Below are 17,203 nucleotides of genomic sequence, written 5' to 3'. Positions count from 1 at the left end.
CTCCCAGCAGCGGCTCCCTGGTGCGCACCTCCCAAGATTTAGTCACCGGTATTTTTACTAAAAGTCCTGGACAGGTCACATGGCCATAAATTTTTGTTTATTGCCCATGACCTGTCCATGACTTTTACTAAAAATACCCGTGACTGAAGTGTAGCCTTACACATTGGTCATTTTATTGTCCATTTGCTTATGTAGGATAGCTTTATAGAGACTGTTCAGAACTATAGACTTCCTTATGGCTCTCTGTTGGAAATTACTCATCATAGACTTTTTATTTCTGGGCTCTGACCTCTTCCCCAAACTGAGATATTTGGGCTGTGCCTCTTTTCCTGCAAATATCAGATTAGTCCCCATGTCATTATGGATATTGGCTATTCCTTGTGTCCTTTTACTAGCTTCTCTGACTGCAGAGATACAAACAGAATAGCATTTCAGCTTTCCTGTCTTAGCCCATGCAGGCCAGACTTTTAAAGCTTTCTTTGAGGCAGCAGTATGCAGAATATTCCCCATGTTCTTTTTCTTGGGGGACAAGAATTTTCAAATATCTATATCCCCAACAAGGCCAACTCATCAAGGTCCTTTCTGTTGGCTTTCTACTCCCCCATCATGTTATAGCTGACAAAATGGGGTAGGTAAAATACAAAGATGCTCTCAAGAGCCATAGAACCATCTCTCTGTACTGTTGGTAGAGAATTTGAGGTGAGTACAGAAGAGATGTGGCCAAATCCTGGTGCCCCAGAAACAAATGTTAACTGCCTCTGATATTTGCTGCAAGGGGCACAGTCCAAATATGTTGATTGAGGGAGAAGTGAGTTCCACCAAGAAAATAGTCAGCTAAACAAGTTTTCCATTCTTGTTGTATCTTTTTATTTAGTTTTGTGTCCTCACCTAATGTAACTAAACTATCAAAAGGGTAGTTTCTATCAAAATAGTGATTCATAGCCCAGTGTGAGAGGTCATGAAGGATGACATGACAACTTAATTTAATATGGGTTACCACTATATATTCTTTAGAATGTAAATCTTTGTTCCTGTGTGTAAATATATCTGGTGATAAGTTATTTAATTTTAAAATGCCTTCAAAACTCATTTTAGAGCTCTACCTAACTTGCCTGTTTCAGAGGGGTGTTTTGGAGACCACTTAGCAAACAGTTATTCCAACTTTTTTCTTTTAAGTAAACTTGACCATTGGAATATTTTCAACTTGAATGTGATGTTTTATTCTTTGTTTAATTTTAAGCATAATATGTCATGGGTATTTGCACTGCTTACAGGATACAAGCTGGCATTTAATTACTTGAAAGGAAAGAGATACGTAGAAGCAATTGATATTTGTCATAAGGTAGGCTTTTAATTCATATTTTAACTGTTTGCACTACTATAACTTCCTTTTAGGTACTGAGTTATTTTTGTATTTTTCAGATTCAGGAATTACAAATTATGTAGCATTTAGCTTCGGAAATTGTTTAATTTCATAAAGTTGGTAGACGTTCAGGTTACTTGGTTTAGTTCAACCTGTTTTTTCCTAAATTCCTCAGATCATCAAGGAATAACTGAGAAAGTAGCTGTCTCCAGTGTTCCCTCTAATTTTTCCCACCATGTGTGGAATGAATTTTGTTATGTACACCAACATGGAGATGATGTGTGACCCACATCACCTCCATATTGATGAACATGACAAAATTCATAGGTCGAGGGATTCCGAGTGTGGGAGGGGGCCCAGGGCTGGGGGCAGAGGGGTGAGAACTCCAGCTGGGGGTGTGGGCTCTGGGCTGGGGCTCGGGGCTAGGGCAGAGAGTTGGGGTGCTGGGGCTGGAGGACTCCGGCTGGGAGTGTGGGCTCTGAGTGGGGCCGGGATCATGGGTTTGGGGTGCGGGCTGCCCTGGGGCTGTGATGGCAGGGAGGACTTTCTGCAGCTCTCTTGCCTTGCAGCAGTACTTGGGCTGCGGGGGAGGTGCGCCTCACCCATGGTCATGTCAGGTCCATGCTGGGGCTGGGGGAGGGGCGCCTCTCCCCAAGCCATGGCAGGTCCGGGCCAGGCCAGGCTGGGTTGGGGCACAGGAGGGATAGCTCAGTGGTTTGAGCGTTGGCCTGCTAAACCCAGGGTTGTGAGTTCAATCCTTGAGGGGGCCATTTAGGGATCTGGGGCAAAAATTGGGGATTGGTCCTGCTTTGAGCAGGGGGTTGGACTAGATGACCTCCTGAGGTCCCTTCCAACCCTGATATTCTATGATTCTATGATCTCCCCCAGCTGCAGCAGGTCCAGGGTTTGGCTGGGTTGGGGGAGGGGGAGAGTAATCTCTCTCCACCGCAGCCCTGAGTGCCTGCTCAGTGCTTAACAGGCTGCTGCGTGATTGCGCAGCTTAGAGGGAACTTAGGCTGTCTCCCACTGTATATCAGAGCCAAGGCAAAGTATCCTCTGCTGCCCTGTGGTTGCAACGTGGTACAGTTCTATATGATGTAAATCAAGTTAATGAAATTTGAGAGCAGAATTCCAATGTTCATGTCACATGAAAGGCTAGTAGAAGAGTAACTTTTCAGTAGTGTCTCTGTAAAATAAATTTTATATGACCACAACAACCTTTTGAAATTTGGTGTAAATTAACATTTATTAACAGTTCTATTTAACTGTTCTAACTGTGGCTGACTCAAACATTCTAAATCTGAGGGATGAAATGGATGAGGTTGGAGGTTATGAGAAAAAATGTATATTTGAATATTAGTGCAGTTAAATACTATCTTTATAATCATCTGTTATTAATTATGTTTATAATGGTCATGCCTAAGCATCAAGCAAGAATGGGGCCTTATTGTGCTAGGCACTGAACAGATTAGCAGACAGTCCATAGCCCAAGGAGTTAAACTGTCGAGACACACACAGGACTCAGAAAAGGAATATAACAGAGAAGCCAAGTGAATAATGTCTGCAAAGCTCATGTTAAAGCCATGTTTTTTGTTTTTGTTATTGCAGGGGTGGGGGGGAGGAGGTTACTTAGGAAGTGATGAGCTAAATGGAAAGAAAAGTGAAGGGAGGGGGATATTAAAGGCAAGGATGTGAGGGGGACAGTGCAGTGGAGAACAGGGAAAGGGGCTGTTGTGGAATGAAGCTGAGATGAAGTATGTGGAGAGCACTGGGATGCGCTAGATGCCCAAACAACAATCCTGTCCAAGACAGTAGGTACATACTTGGGTGGCTAACGTGTACTGCTACAGCCATGCTTCTATTTTTAGCATGTTAGCTCGATCAGAGCCAGCACAGGTATGTTTTCTCAAACTGGAAATTACACCTTCCAGCTCCTGAGCAGACCTAACCTATTAGAAGGCAGAGAGAGAGAGAGGGTTGGAGCAAACAGCCAATCAGCACAGAGCAAAGAAAGTCCAGTCAAAATTAGAAAGTTCTCTGAATGTCTGATGGTCCCTGTTTGGCTGCTTCTGCAGGTGCTCCTAATGGCCTGAGTCACTGGCTAGTTTCTCCCTGCAGTTTCCCCCAAGTCCATGTGGTGGATGGAAGGGACAAGATTGTCTTTATGATACAGCTATTTATGACCATTGTACATCTGCTGTGATGAAATATCTTATGTATTTATAAACAAAATCATCAAACTGTTACTGATTTATTAGAAGGCTTAAAATGAAGCTCAAAATGATGATGGAAATATCTGATGACAGTACTTGTTCATTTTAGCATGCTTTATAACTGGTTTTAAACTGTGTGTATTGTTTGCCTTTAACAGGTCCTAAAAGCACACCCAAACTACCCAAAGATCAGAAAGGAAATACTTGACAAGGCTCGTGCATCCTTAAGGACTTGAACCTTATTTGTATGAATCACTGAATTTTTATCCAATTTTGGAAATTATGTATTGGATATTACAATGAAGAAATGACCATTCAGTATGTAAATGTTAGAAATACTGTATACATCGTCCAGATCTCATATATAGTTACTCTTCAAGGACAAAAGAGATTTTTTTTCTTCAGAGTTGTGGATTTATCTTTTCTCCAGTAGAGGAGGCTTTTGTACATCAGGATTTAATAAACTTAAAAAGAAATAGTATGTATGAATTACAATTTTGTACTAGACAGGAAACTAAATGACAAGTGATTTCCTGTGCTATCGTCTAGAAGGTACTAACTTTAAACTGTAAACAAATAACCAATCTCGCAGTCCTGTTCCACAACTGGAAGAAATACTACTTTGCTGTGTGAAGAAGTGACATCTGAAAATACAAATAGCTACAGTGAAAGCCACATGTGTTTATGTAGTACTGATTGAATACACTTCTCACAAATGGATTCACCCGCAACTAGAATATTCATCATCTTCTGCTAGTGATGATTTACTTACTATCAAAAAGTTTCAAATATAATTTGAAAATGTTTTTGGAAGATAACAGACACTGTAAATAACTTGTGTTTAAAATAAAATAGACTAACACTCTATAATTCCTGAGCATATAGCAATCTTTGATCAGAGAAGAGGCAGGGAATGAATGGAACAAGAATAAGGTATTTCCCCTCTTAAGTGCTGTCATTTGTGGCACAGCATTTTAAACTCAGTGTAATTTTTCTCCTCCTCTGGAGGTCACTGTTTTTGTTCATCAGTAAAGAAGAAACCTGTCCTTAATTCTCCTTCAGTGATTACTTAAGATTTCTCAGTTCTAGCAAATGGACTTAATTAGCAATCTCAATGTAAGCTTTCTTTATACCGTTGCTACTGAGATATTTGTAAATGAGGTTTTATTTTTACATTCACTTTTAACTGAGCTATATGGTTAAACTGGGAAAGCAGTAAGTTTATATTTTAATATGGTTTTAAATGAAAATGACATTTTAATTGAGATTTAGCATTTAGTAACAAAGATTAATTTTTTTTACTATTTGGTATAGCTATTTAATTGATTTTTAAAAGGTTAGGAAAATCAATATTCCCAGTTGTGAGACATATTCTTAACGCTCGAACTAGAAGTATTTCATTTTGAAATACTTCTGTTTTTGATTGTCTATCTGTTTATGTAGTACGTCCATGTATAACTAATAGTTATGTGTGTGCAGCAAATTATGGTTTGTCTCATTTAGTCTATAAATGTTTTGCAGAGAGAGAAGTTTGGGTATAGCAATCAAAGATTTTGTACTCTGTACACAAGATACTGGCTGTCCTATAAGAACAGTTTCATCCCACAAATGGGAAAGACTGACTAGTGAATGGGTTCTGAATGCTTTTCTCTTGACTGGTCTAATATCTTACGCTACAGAAATTGTTACACTACAGCATTATGTCTTCAAATAGCACATTGTGTTTATCTTTCTCAAAAAAGCTATTTTGGCAAGAAAAGAGAACTTTTTAAAACAGTAATTAACTTCCTAAAATAGCCAGTGTTTCCTCAAGTAATTCTGGCTTCTTATGTTGACATTTTGTAAGGTCCATAAAAGACATGACACTTGAAAATGTCTGTTAAGGATGTGTAGCCTACATCAAGGAGACAACTTCAAAATCATATCTGACACAGCTACCAGTAATTGGGATACAATATCCAGGTTGACTTTCTTTAAACTAACAGGGACCATATCAAGGCATTTTGCAGTAAAATCTGTGGGTGAGGGACACAACACAGGAAATTGAAAAGTTAACTTTGCGTAGTTTCCTCTGACAGTTCTTGTTGAAGGGACTGTTTGGGAGGGCTGCAGAGGAAGGGACGGATGCAGGTTCCAAATCCTGTAGATTATGGGTGAAGAAAAGCTGCTGTCTTGTGGAGGGATTGGCCCCTGAGGTCATTTGTGAATGATTATTTTGCTCAGATGGAACAATATTGACTGCCACACAGATCTTGTATCTACTGTGCTCAGAGATGTGTTTTATGGTGCAGTATGTCTACTCCTGGCCTTGTCTTCCCTAGCAAAAGTGAGATCTATAATTCACTAATGCAGCTCTACTGGTGGGGGTAGTGGTTAAAGATGTTGTATTAAGTGGGACTCAGGCATTGTTATTAGTGTGTTGTCTAACAGTGGGGTTAGATGACATGGTAAAGGCTTATAGGCAGGCCTGGACTCTCTGCAGCTTCCACAGTTATTACCACCATCAGAACTGCACCAGAGGGCACTAATGAATCACAGGTCCCTTTTTTGATAGTGTAGATACAGCCCCTGAATCACTGAAGGGGAGCCACAGATTCACCCAACCCAGTTTCGCCAGCCTCAGCCTCTCTCCATTTGCATTAATGGGAGCTGGATCAACACTTGGCTTTTAAGTCTAAAGTGAAAATTGAATGGTCTATTCCATGATGCTACTTAGAAGATGCTATTCAAAAGAGGCACGAGTAGTTCTGTTTCTGTATCCATTTAATCTTCATATATAGTGTTGTAGCCATGCTGGTCCAAGGATATTAGCAATCCAAAATGGGTAAGGTAATATCTTTTAGTGGCCCAGCTTCTGGTGAGAGAAAGACAGGCTTTCAAGCTTACACAGAGCTTGAAATGTGTTAACTACTTATGCTAAACAATCTGTTCTACCTTGTATTTAGTTGTGACACTGAGTACATTTCCAAGACCTGAAGAGCTCTGTGTAAACTCGAAAGCTTGTGTCTCCCACCAACAAAAGTTGGTCCACTAAAAGATATTACCTCATCCACCTTGTCCATTTAATCTTGGCTGTCTCATTTGAAAGAGCAAACTATGGGGAGAGAGTAAGGAAGGTTTGATCCATGGCCATTTTGTGATGTAAACACTAGTTGCTAGGAACTGAACAGGACTACAAGGTCATAGAATCATAGAATATCAGGGTTGGAAGGGACCTCAGGAGGTCATCTAGTCCAACCCCCTGCTCAAAGCAGGACCAATCCCCAACTAAATCATCCCAGCCAGGGCTTTGTCAAGCCTGACCTTAAAAACTGCTAAAGAAGGAGATTCCACCACCTCCCTAGGTAACGCATTCCAGTGTTTCACCACACTCCTAGTGAAAAAGTTTTTCCTAATATCCAACCTAAATCGCCCCCACTGCAACTTGAGACCATTACTCCTTGTTCTGTCATCTGCTACTACTGAGAACAGTCTAGAGCCATCCTCTTTGGAACCCCCTTTCAGGTAGTTGAAAGCAGCTATCAAATCCCCCTCATTCTTCTCTTTCACAGACTAAACAATCCCAGTTCCCTCAGCCTCTCCTCATAAGTCATGTGTTCCAGTCCCCTAATCATTTTTGTTGCTGGACTCTTTCCAGTTTTTTTTCCACATCCTTCTTGTAGTGTGGGGCCCAAAACTGGACAGAGTACTCCAGGTGAGGCCTCACCAATGTTGAATAGAGGGGAACGATCATGTCCCTCGATCTGCTGGCAATGCCCCTACATATACATCCCAAAATGCCATTGGCCTTCTTGGCAACAAGGGCACACTGTTGACTCATATCCAGCTTCTCGTCCACTGTAACCCCTAGGTCCTTTTCTGCACGCAACTACCATCTATCTGATTGTTATAATTTCCTTTGTTTACCAAACAGGGCTGTATTCATATTGGCAACCCTGGTAAAAGGCTTCCAATCTTCCATTAAGAATCCCTGAGCCTTCTCGTCCCTAATGTCTTGTTAAGGATGAAATCTTTTTAGGAGGGAAGTGAGAGAAGAAACCTTTTAAATCTAAAGATGAAAAAGTATACTGTGATTATAGACAGTCTGTCTTAAGTGTTCCTTAAATGTACTTTTCTTAGATGAATTAAATATTGTTTTCTCTTTGGTACATATGAACCACTTCAAACTCTTATCATTTTGTATTCTTTACTTTCTCTCTCAAGCTGCTTTTTTTAACTGAATGACCTTGTTTCATTTCTATTTATTCCAGTTAATTGGAAATGCTGATTCCTGATCTGCTGTTTCTTATTTTAGTATTTTTTTCTTTTGCAGCCTTTTTCCAAGCCACCTTCCTAATAATGGTTTTGAATAGAAGAGGCTCCTGAGACTGAGGGAAGTCAGCTATGTTAATTTCAAAGAGCTCCAATCTTCAGTATGATGTTTCCTAGCAACCCATCTTCCACTCTTGCCTTTGGTGAACAAGGGAGGGGAGTGAGTGTGTTTTCTACTGATTCATTCACTTGAGATCTAAGTGTCCTGTGGCTATAGCAACACAAACCAAAGGTGTCTTCTCACCCCCCTCCTTTTGGTTTAGGATCCCTGAAATATTTTCTAGGACGACGTCCATAGGGTAGCTTTTCTGACTGTAAGCAGAACAGGTTCTGGTAGACTGCTTTTCTCTCTCTGTTTTGAGCACTATGCTAAGACCATAACAATTATCTTAGAGGTAAAATGGCAATAATTTCACTAGCTAAAATAAGCAGACTAATCAAACTAATACTGAATCATTTTAAAATAAGAGTACAACATGTTTGCACTGGCCAGTTTAGACTAGGTCTAACTATGTTATGAACCACTTTGCAAATTTTTGTAGCCACACTAAGGAGGGTCCATAATAGGGACAACTTTAAATTAGGGACCTAAACCCTAATTCTGCAAACACTGAAACATGAGTAATTTTATTCATATGAAGTTATCATTGGACTAAGCCTGTGCTGGCCAGCAACCTTTCTGACAAGAACAGTCTTTGAAAAGAGTTTTTCCACTGTAGATTAGACATTAGAGATGAAATCCTGGCCACAGTGAAATCAATGCAAAACTCATTAAACAGTGGGGCCAGGATTTTACCCTTGAAGCATGTACTAAAATATTAAGCATCAAACATTGATGTTCAATTAAGAAAACTTTACACTTAAAATAGAGTATTTGACTCATCAGTATTAACAATCCATTATCACTGCAGCATGTGGGAATCCTTAAATGTGTAAAATTGCTCAGATGCGTAAAAGTTTCAGGATCAGGGCCTTCATCCAGAAGATAGTTACACCTAGCCTATGCTCACCAGGGAAATTGTAGAAACTTTCACAGGCACCTTACTGGGAACAATGTTTTTTAAAACTGGTTTTGGATAATATGGTTCCTTGTATTGTAAACAAATACTGAATGCCAGCATTTTAAATTTCATCATTTTATCAAGACAGAACTTCTCAGGCCTCATGTGAAAAGATCTGGATAAATATAACATGAGAAAGCAGTAAACGTGTTTTTTGTTAGAATAGTTTTACACTGAACATTTTGCATATTCCAGTAAAAGATAACTCCGTATTCTGGTTATTGAATATTCTGAATCAGTGTGATAGCATCCAAAAACAGGATAGCTTTGAATGATCTGCAAGAAATGGTAAATGGCAAACTAATGACATTTAGAGATGGTACTAAATTAAAAGATGCTCCAAATATCAGCAGGGACAAAAAATTACCAAGTCAGATGTTAAAAATATGGGTGAGATATGAAATTAAATCTGGAAAATACAAACAGATCTAGGGGGAAATAATCGTAAACACGGATATTCAATTGGAGATTCTTGGAAAACAATGCCAAAAGGTACCTACAGTGATGATGGACAGAAATTGGATAGGAGCTTGTAATTTGATATGGTGGCAAAGAAAGCAAAAGCTATTTTGAGCTGTCTGCAAAGGCATTATGTCATGGACTAGGGAACTGATTTCTCTGTATAGCACTGGTGAGACTGCACATAGAATACTGATGTAGTTCTGGGAAATTCAGTACCAGAAAGAGATTCTGAATTCCTTCCCATTTTGTTAAATGCTAAATAAATAAAAATGAAGGCCTGGAGGGACTGACCTGAGGGGTGGGGAGAAAGTAAATTTGTATGGCTTTGCTAACTGATGATCAACAGGAAGTATAAAATATTGACTATAAGTAACTGAAAGATACACACATCACGGAAGAGATGTGTATCTTTCTTTAGAGAGAGCCTGAGGCATGTAACTAGGAATGCTGCGATGAAACTGAGCAGAACAAATTTTAAGTGACTGTTATTAAAATATAAAATAATATACAGCATATTAGTCATTTCAAATTCAAATGGGTACAGTAGGGACCAATTTATGCTAGTATGGGGTGGACAAGAGGACTTATAATGTTCTGTCTCTAAAATTCCTGGGTTTTTTCTACATTTTGGTGAAAAGATTTTTTTCTGTGTTTGGTTTTTTTTCCTGAGGGAAGAGAATCAGGACACTAGCTTAAGATTAAAACATTCCTCTTCAAGTTGGCAGAGGTTCCAAAACCAGTGTTCCCTCTCTAGTGCTTTCTTTCTTTGTCTACTTGTGATGGTGTGCTACATCTTTTTGGGTTTTGGCTATTTGCTTTACAAATTCTTTGCTTGGCTGGCCAAGTGAAATTTCAGTGGCCCCAAATTGCTGTGCCTTCTCCGGTATTTATGCAATATGCTCTAAGATTTGCAGTGACCTATGGAATTGATGAAGCCTCAGGAAACCACTTTTTTTTCCTGTGTAACAATGCTTCCTTTAGAACAACACAATCTTTATTTTGTTCATTGTTGACTTAAGAAAATTTTATTAGTAATGTACACTAGTACTTCAAATGGAAAGCATGTACTTCTGATTGTATTTAACCTAATGTATGGCAGAGAGTGCAAGATAGTAGAAACAACCCCGAGAGCTTTAAATAATTGTCATAGAAGCTGGTGAGGAAGAGTATGTTCTGGAGGAAGGGGCATCTGATGCTCTAGTCTTGTTGATATTAGGAGCACCATTTTGGGATGTGCAGTGGTGCAGAAACTGAACCTCCCAAATAAGGACTGAGGTGATGCTCCTAACCTCTGCAGGAATTGAAACAACAGCATCCATCTGTCCCTGCCATATTTCACTCCTGACCAGGTGTTCTCCTCATTCCAGACCTCGAGTCCCCCCTTTCTGTCAACCACATTAATGAAACTCCCTCCTTTCACTGCCCCTAAGCTCTACTCCTGTGGTGATTATAAACACACCATGAACAGAACTTTACCTGCTACCTCTATTCAATTGTCTGAACACATTTAACCCTTGTTATTTGAAAAAGTTATAGCCCTAGCTCTTACTTTAGATCTGGGGGTTTTTTCTATTACTTACAGGACTTCTAGAGTGGACCATGGGTTTAAAAAAAAAATTAGATAAAGTAGTGTAACTCATCTGCCACATTGTGTTCCTCCTAGTGCAATTATTTCACATCCTGAAAAAGGTCTTTCAGGGCCAGCTTCTTATTTCTTAATCTTGCTTTGAAATCATAAACTCATTTTGTAATATCAGAGTGCAAATAGAAATTATTTTTACAATTGAACCACTTTTATTTCACTGCAGAAATAACTCTGAAGAGAAAATGGGTTTTCCCCTGCTCAGCCTTTTGTTTAAACATACATAACACTAGTATTGATAATTAGCGAACTAGCAGAAAATTGAGAAATGAGTTAATACAGTCCTCCTCCTGAAAATTGACATCTTTTTAGATGGTGTGCACATTACAAATTTTTGCCATATTTGAACATGACTGAATAGAATGGGGTTAGATAACATGATGCTCACCACACATTAGACTGTATTCACTAGGAGAAAGTGTTTTTTAACATTTGGTGGAATTTTACTATAGGCAAGGCAAGTTGGACTTTTAACATCTTACAGGGTGGAGATAAAGCCTAGGAGGTAGACTAGAGTTTACTTAGATGAACTCATACGGGAATACCTTGTATTCATAATCTGGAAGTGGTCTCAGTAATCAGCATAGATTAGTATGAATCATGGTAAGCATGTGGCTCAGTGTCATTAAGCCCAGATCCAGATTGCATACGCAGTGGAACCAGAAATTTTAGGTGCTTGCTTTCCTGATTAAAATTGTTAGTTGTAGGGTTTTTTTTAATTCCTGTTACCATTGCAGTCAGTATAACTATAGGAGAATGAGCTGGATTCCATTTTGGCTCAGCAAAACTAGTTATCTTAATTCTAGTAGAATACTTACCAGTGAGCCAGAAAATAAGACAGCTTGACTTTGAGATTCTGTGTTTAATTTTTTAAAAAGTTATATATAAAGAACATTTGATCTGGAAGTCTGAAAGACACAAATATAGGACATCCCCTTGTCATTTTTCCCAACCAAATCACTTTTCAGAACAGAGTCACACCTCAAATTTGGTTCTGAATTTATTATATGTAAAGTTGAAAGTTTTCTGCAGTATGTGACACACTGTTTGAGAGGACATTTTATTCTGCCATTATAAAAGGAAGGAACTCACTGTGATCCTATCTCTAAGGGCTTTTTAAATGTTTTTTCCCCAGTAACACGTGTTGAGTGTACCTGGTCAACCAAAGCTTACATGCAGCACTTATCCTTTTGCTCAATTAAATGTCAGCCCTGAAACCTGCAAGAGAAAACACATCTACACTTTGGAAATTAAACGGAGGGGGGGGGGTGGTGGTAGAAAATTACACAATTTTCCTAAAAATTACTCACTTCATGCAACTATTTATAGAAAACAGGGGCAAAACAAAGTTAAGGGAAATGTTACCAAATGTGCTATGTTCTGTGAGGTACAAGGTTTAAATATTAAGATTTGTACAGTTTTGATATTTCTTTTGTGCTATGTGTATGCAAACAATATGATCATAATAAAATTGTAGTGCGTCTTGTGGAATCTTCATTATAGTAAGCTTCTTCTAACATTACATAAATCTAACTTCAAGTGTGTTTGCTGTCTTTTGTCTGAACCCTCATTAGAACAAGGCAGTTAGACAAGGCACAGTTCATTCGTTCAAATTTATTTGTACAGAACTAAAAAATTCTTAATATGGATCAGTCTTCATGTCACATGAGTCATACCTCTGTGAAGATTATAATTAATTAAAGCAAAGAACTGCCGAATCTACTGTGAAATGCAATTGATGAACGATGGGGCAAGCCAAAAAAACCAAAATGTATTAAAAGACAGGTTTCAGAGTAACAGCCGTGTTAGTCTGTATTCGCAAAAAGAAAAGGAGTACTTGTGGCACCTTAGAGACTAACCAATTTATTAGAGCATAAGCTTTCGTGAGCTACAGCTCAGAAGTGAGCTGTAGCTCACGAAAGCTTATGCTCTAATAAATTGGTTAGTCTCTAAGGTGCCACAAGTACTCCTTTTCTTTTTATTAAAAGACAGTAATTCTTATAATATTACAACAGTGTATTGTTAGACATAGTGTGATATATACCCTACACCAGCTGTGGCCTTCAGTATAGTAAGTGCTGTATGAACACTGACTAGCAGGCCCTACCCTAATGTTTATATTCTGTAAATCCTGTAATGTAATCCCAAAGAATTAAATGAATTTTAAATAGCAGAAATCTGGTAAAACTAAGAAAAATAGAGTCCTGAGGACTGTTTGAACTGTTTATGCAGCGCTGCTTGGTCAGGTGTAACTTACCAGGGGATTGTGCAAGTCTGACAAAGTGGGGTAGGGGGAGCAATGATCATGGCTTTGTAGGAGTGTTTCAAAGCAAAGGCAACAATATGTAAACTTTACCCCACTACAGAAGTGGTCGATGGCTACTTACCTGAAATAAACTCTCCTGTATGGCAGAAGAGGGAAAGTGTGACTGGCACTGAGTGGCACAGCTGAAACTGTGACCCTTGGCCATGGAAGTGGGAAGCCTCTTCCTCCTCTTAAAGTGGTTGGTAGATTAATATGCATTTCATGTGGAGGTGAGAGCTTCCTAGGGCTAATTCTGCAACCTCTAGGCTGGGCCCATGGCCGGGGGAGCTTCCCCCCACCCCGGTTGAGACCAGGGCTCGGGAAAACCAGGTGCGTATCTCAAGCCAACAGCGCCCGCCGGCTGCTGTCGGCGCCCAGGAGGAGCCTTCCTGTCAGCAGCAGATGCTGAGGAGCAAAGGAGCGCCGAGGGCCCGTGGGGCGAGGTGGAGCCGCGGCCGGTGAGCGTCCCTGGCGGCTGGGGCACGCGGGCTTCCCTCAGGCTCCCTGCTTCGCGCACCTGGGCGGCCAGGTAAAGCCGGGGAGGGGCCTGTGCGCAGGCGCAGTGCGGGCCCCGGCCCCAGCCCCTGGAGCTCACCTGGACGCCGCCGCTGGAGAGGCGCGCTGAGGAGAGCCCGGCCGCCTGTTCCGCGTATTCCCGCCCCACTAGGTGAGCCGTCCCCGCCGCCGGCGGTGTTGGACGCCGACGCCGACCCTTTGGGTCGGGGAGGGGGGAGCTATTCAGGGCGCGGTGCGAGGACCCCAGGGCCGGTAAGTTGGGGCGCCTCGTCCCTTAGGAGCCCTGTTGAGGCGGCCGCTACTGCTCCACCATCCCGGCCCGTGTGGTAGCGGCTGGTTCGCGGCCGTGGCCCCCCGCTTGCGTGCTGGCAGGGCCTAGCCCTATCTCCTCAGGGCGGGTGGTGGCCGCAGCTCCCCGGTAACTGTCCCGTGCGAGGCGGACAAACAGGAGCGCCGTGGGTATCTCACCCCGCCCGGGGACGGACCCCCACCCCCGGTCCTCTGCGAAAAGCTCCAGCGCAGCCCCCGGCAGCTCAGCCCCGCTCTGTGTCTAGCGGCCGGGTGTGTCTGCCCGCTCCCGGGGAGGCGCAAAGCCAAGCGGCTGCTGAAGGCTGCTTAGAAAGTAGAAGCGAGCTGCTGCTGCTGTGTGACGAAGGGCAAACAAGTCTCCAGGAAACGCTAGTTGTTATCCGGACCGCTTCTCAAACAGACCTGTTGACTAAAGGAGGCGTATCCTGGTTGGGTTGGCTAGTCTCATGACTCAGTTAAGGTGCTGCCGGCAACTTGTTTGCTCCTCAATATAATGCTGCCCCTTTCTAATCTTAAGTGGCTTGTCAGAGTTTAGAGCCCTGGGAAAACCAATGGCTCCAAATCAGACACATGTGTTGGGGGGGGGGGGGATGTAAATTATCGTCCCTGCCCATCCACACAAGCTGTTCTGGTCTGGGACCTTGTGTCTGTCTCCACTAGGAGTCTTTCCTCTTTCTTATCCACACAGTGCATGAGCCAGTGCCACCAGGAGTAGAGTTCTTGGCAGACTAGGCTGTGCTGTACAGGAACAGATTCCCTGTGTACCAAGTTGCAATGCTACTCTAGCTGGCAGCAGGCCAAATTTGAGTGGTGTAACCCGGTCCACAGGGCCACTCCCTGAAATTTGGCCTGGCCATTCCATCTGGAGTGACAGCCAGATCAGATTTCAGTACTGGTGTGATTATACAGCTGGAGGAACGCTTCAAGACCTCTCTGACAGAAGCCATACTGATTTAGTATGGCAGCACTGCTTAAAAGAGGTCAGATCATGATCCTTTTATCTCTGTAGTATAGACCAAGAAACCTTTGGTGAGGGGAGGGAGCATTTGCCCTTTCTCTCCCTCCCGCAGTTGGTGCCACTGCTGTGGATGTTCCAGTTGGAAGTAGAAGTGGGTGGAGTCTTCTTGTTTTATGCAGTCTTGTTTATTTACAAGGAATGTACAAAGTCCTGCTTCTGTGAATGCAGGAGGAAAAAACTTGATTTAGTTGCAGATTGGTCCTGTTTTGAGCAGGTGGTTGGACTAGATGACCTTCTGAGGTCCCTTCCAACCCTGATATTCTATGAAAGAACAAAACGTCCAGTTTCTTAGCTTACAGCATCAAGCCTCTTTAGCCAACTTTAGACCCAGAGAACTTGCTATCTAGCTTTTTCTAGGGTCATGCTGTGCTCAGAAGCTAATGCTTGATTTTCTTGCCTTTTGCCTCTGCCTCTTTGTTCTTGTCTGTTCTCAGTTTCTCTCTGTTCTGCTAATTTTTTCTCTCTCTCTCCAACACACACTTATCCAAAACAATACTCAGCAAAGCCCCTCCTCCAAAACATTCCAAAACTTCTGGATGGATTATATAAGAATGTCCATACTGAGTCAGACCCATGGTCCATCTTATCTTCGGAGAGTGACCAGTGCAAGATGCTTCAGAGCTGGTCTATGCTGAAAACTTACATCAGCACAGCTGTGTCTCTCACAGCTGTGGAATTTTCACACCACTGACTTCAGGTCTTCACTACCCGCTGGGTCGGCGGGTAGTGATCGATCCCCGAACGCGCTCCCCATCAACAGCCAGGTAAGTCGACCTAAGATATGCCAACTTCAGCTACGCTATTCGCTAGGACCCCTGCCCACGCAGCGTAGACCAGGGCTGACAGATGCCAAAGTAACCCAGGTTGACCTATCTACCATGTCTCCGGGAGATAGATAAAAGCTTGATCTATACTACAAAATTAAGTTGGCTTAACTCCGGTCAGCATAGGTAGTGAACCGCTGCTGTGGCACAGCTGTGCTGCTAAAGTGTTAAGTGTAGCTATAACCTAACTACGGTGAAGGGAGAACTTCTGTCACTATAGCGAATGTCTACACTGAAGCACTGCTGCAGCTGTACCACTAGCAATTTGAGTGTAGACATAACCTCAGAAGGAATGAACAGATGAGGGCATTCACATGATCCCTTTGCCATAGGTAGGTTAATATATCCTTACAGTTGTGTTAATTGACATCCATCTAACTTGACCCATAAAAAGGCTTTACGCAGCTCATAACAGTAACAACACTCTGTCTTTATAACAAGATAGTGTTCAGTGCATCATTTAATCAGCTCCCTCTCACTATCTTTATATAATTCACATCTGATTTATATTCGGGGGGAGAGACAAAAATTGGAGATTGGCCCTGCTTTGAGCAAGGGGTTGGACTAGATGATCTCCTGAGGTCCCTTCCAACCCTGATATTCTATGATTTGTTTCTTAAAAACCTGTTATTGAATTATGTTTCCCTCTCTGAAGCCTCATTTATACTCTTAAGACCCTGGACAAAGGAGTTTTATGATTTATCAAGTTTTCTCTTGAGTCTTCGATAGGTGGCCTTCAGAGTTGATTTGGTTTATAAAAATTGTAGTTATGAGGTAAACTTAGAAGTCCACACAATTGAAACTCCCAGGCTACAAATTTTTGTTGTAAACATTTTGTATAAGTATAATCAAAATCATTACATGTTTTTACAAATATTTTATTAAAATGAAAAATGATTATTTTAACATACCTGCGGTATCAAACATGTGAAACCCACAGTATAGTATTTAAAGTTATCTACATGGCTCCTAATATATTTATGGTATTTTGCACAGTAGTCTTCTGACACTAAATAACAGCATTTGTTCCATGTTTTAGTTTTAATGTTACCTATATTACCTTAAAAGTATTGCATCAGTTAGAAAAGAATTTACTTTAAAATATCCTTTGGATTATGTCTAGGTACTTTAGGCCAAATGTGTAATTGATTTATTGAGTTATCTAGGTTAGTGCAACCT

At 41.3% G+C, this 17,203-nt stretch overlaps 2 protein-coding genes across 15 annotated transcripts in view; both read left to right on the top strand.

The window, feature by feature from the left end:
- TTC21B (tetratricopeptide repeat domain 21B) overlaps positions 1-12,537 on the top strand; it is a 103,259-nt gene extending 90,722 nt beyond the window's left edge. For 2 of the 9 annotated variants that reach the window (XM_073305710.1, XM_073305713.1), the window contains 2 exons: positions 1,275-1,342; positions 3,735-7,835. In XM_073305710.1, the coding sequence (XP_073161811.1) occupies positions 1,275-1,342; positions 3,735-3,812 (146 nt within the window). In that variant the 3' untranslated portion in view covers positions 3,813-7,835. Of the gene's footprint in view, positions 1-1,274; positions 1,343-3,734; positions 7,836-7,888 lie in introns of those variants that run through there. The other 7 variants (XM_073305708.1, XM_073305706.1, XM_073305715.1 and 4 more) reach the window with 5 other exon arrangements.
- A 1,402-nt stretch (positions 12,538-13,939) lies between these two features.
- The window catches only part of GALNT3 (polypeptide N-acetylgalactosaminyltransferase 3), a 50,166-nt gene continuing 46,902 nt past the window's right edge, over positions 13,940-17,203 (top strand). For 4 of the 6 annotated variants that reach the window (XR_012154283.1, XR_012154282.1, XM_073305701.1 and 1 more), the window contains exon 1: positions 13,940-14,024. The gene's annotated coding sequence lies outside the window, so the exon portion shown is untranslated. Of the gene's footprint in view, positions 14,126-15,380; positions 15,965-17,203 lie in introns of those variants that run through there. The other 2 variants (XM_073305702.1, XM_073305703.1) reach the window with 2 other exon arrangements.

This window comes from Lepidochelys kempii, chromosome 11 (assembly GCF_965140265.1).
Source record: "Lepidochelys kempii isolate rLepKem1 chromosome 11, rLepKem1.hap2, whole genome shotgun sequence".
Classification (NCBI taxonomy): domain Eukaryota; kingdom Metazoa; phylum Chordata; order Testudines; family Cheloniidae; genus Lepidochelys; species Lepidochelys kempii.
Note: the sequence above shows the minus strand (reverse complement) of the source record. Positions and strands in the feature narration are given on the sequence as shown.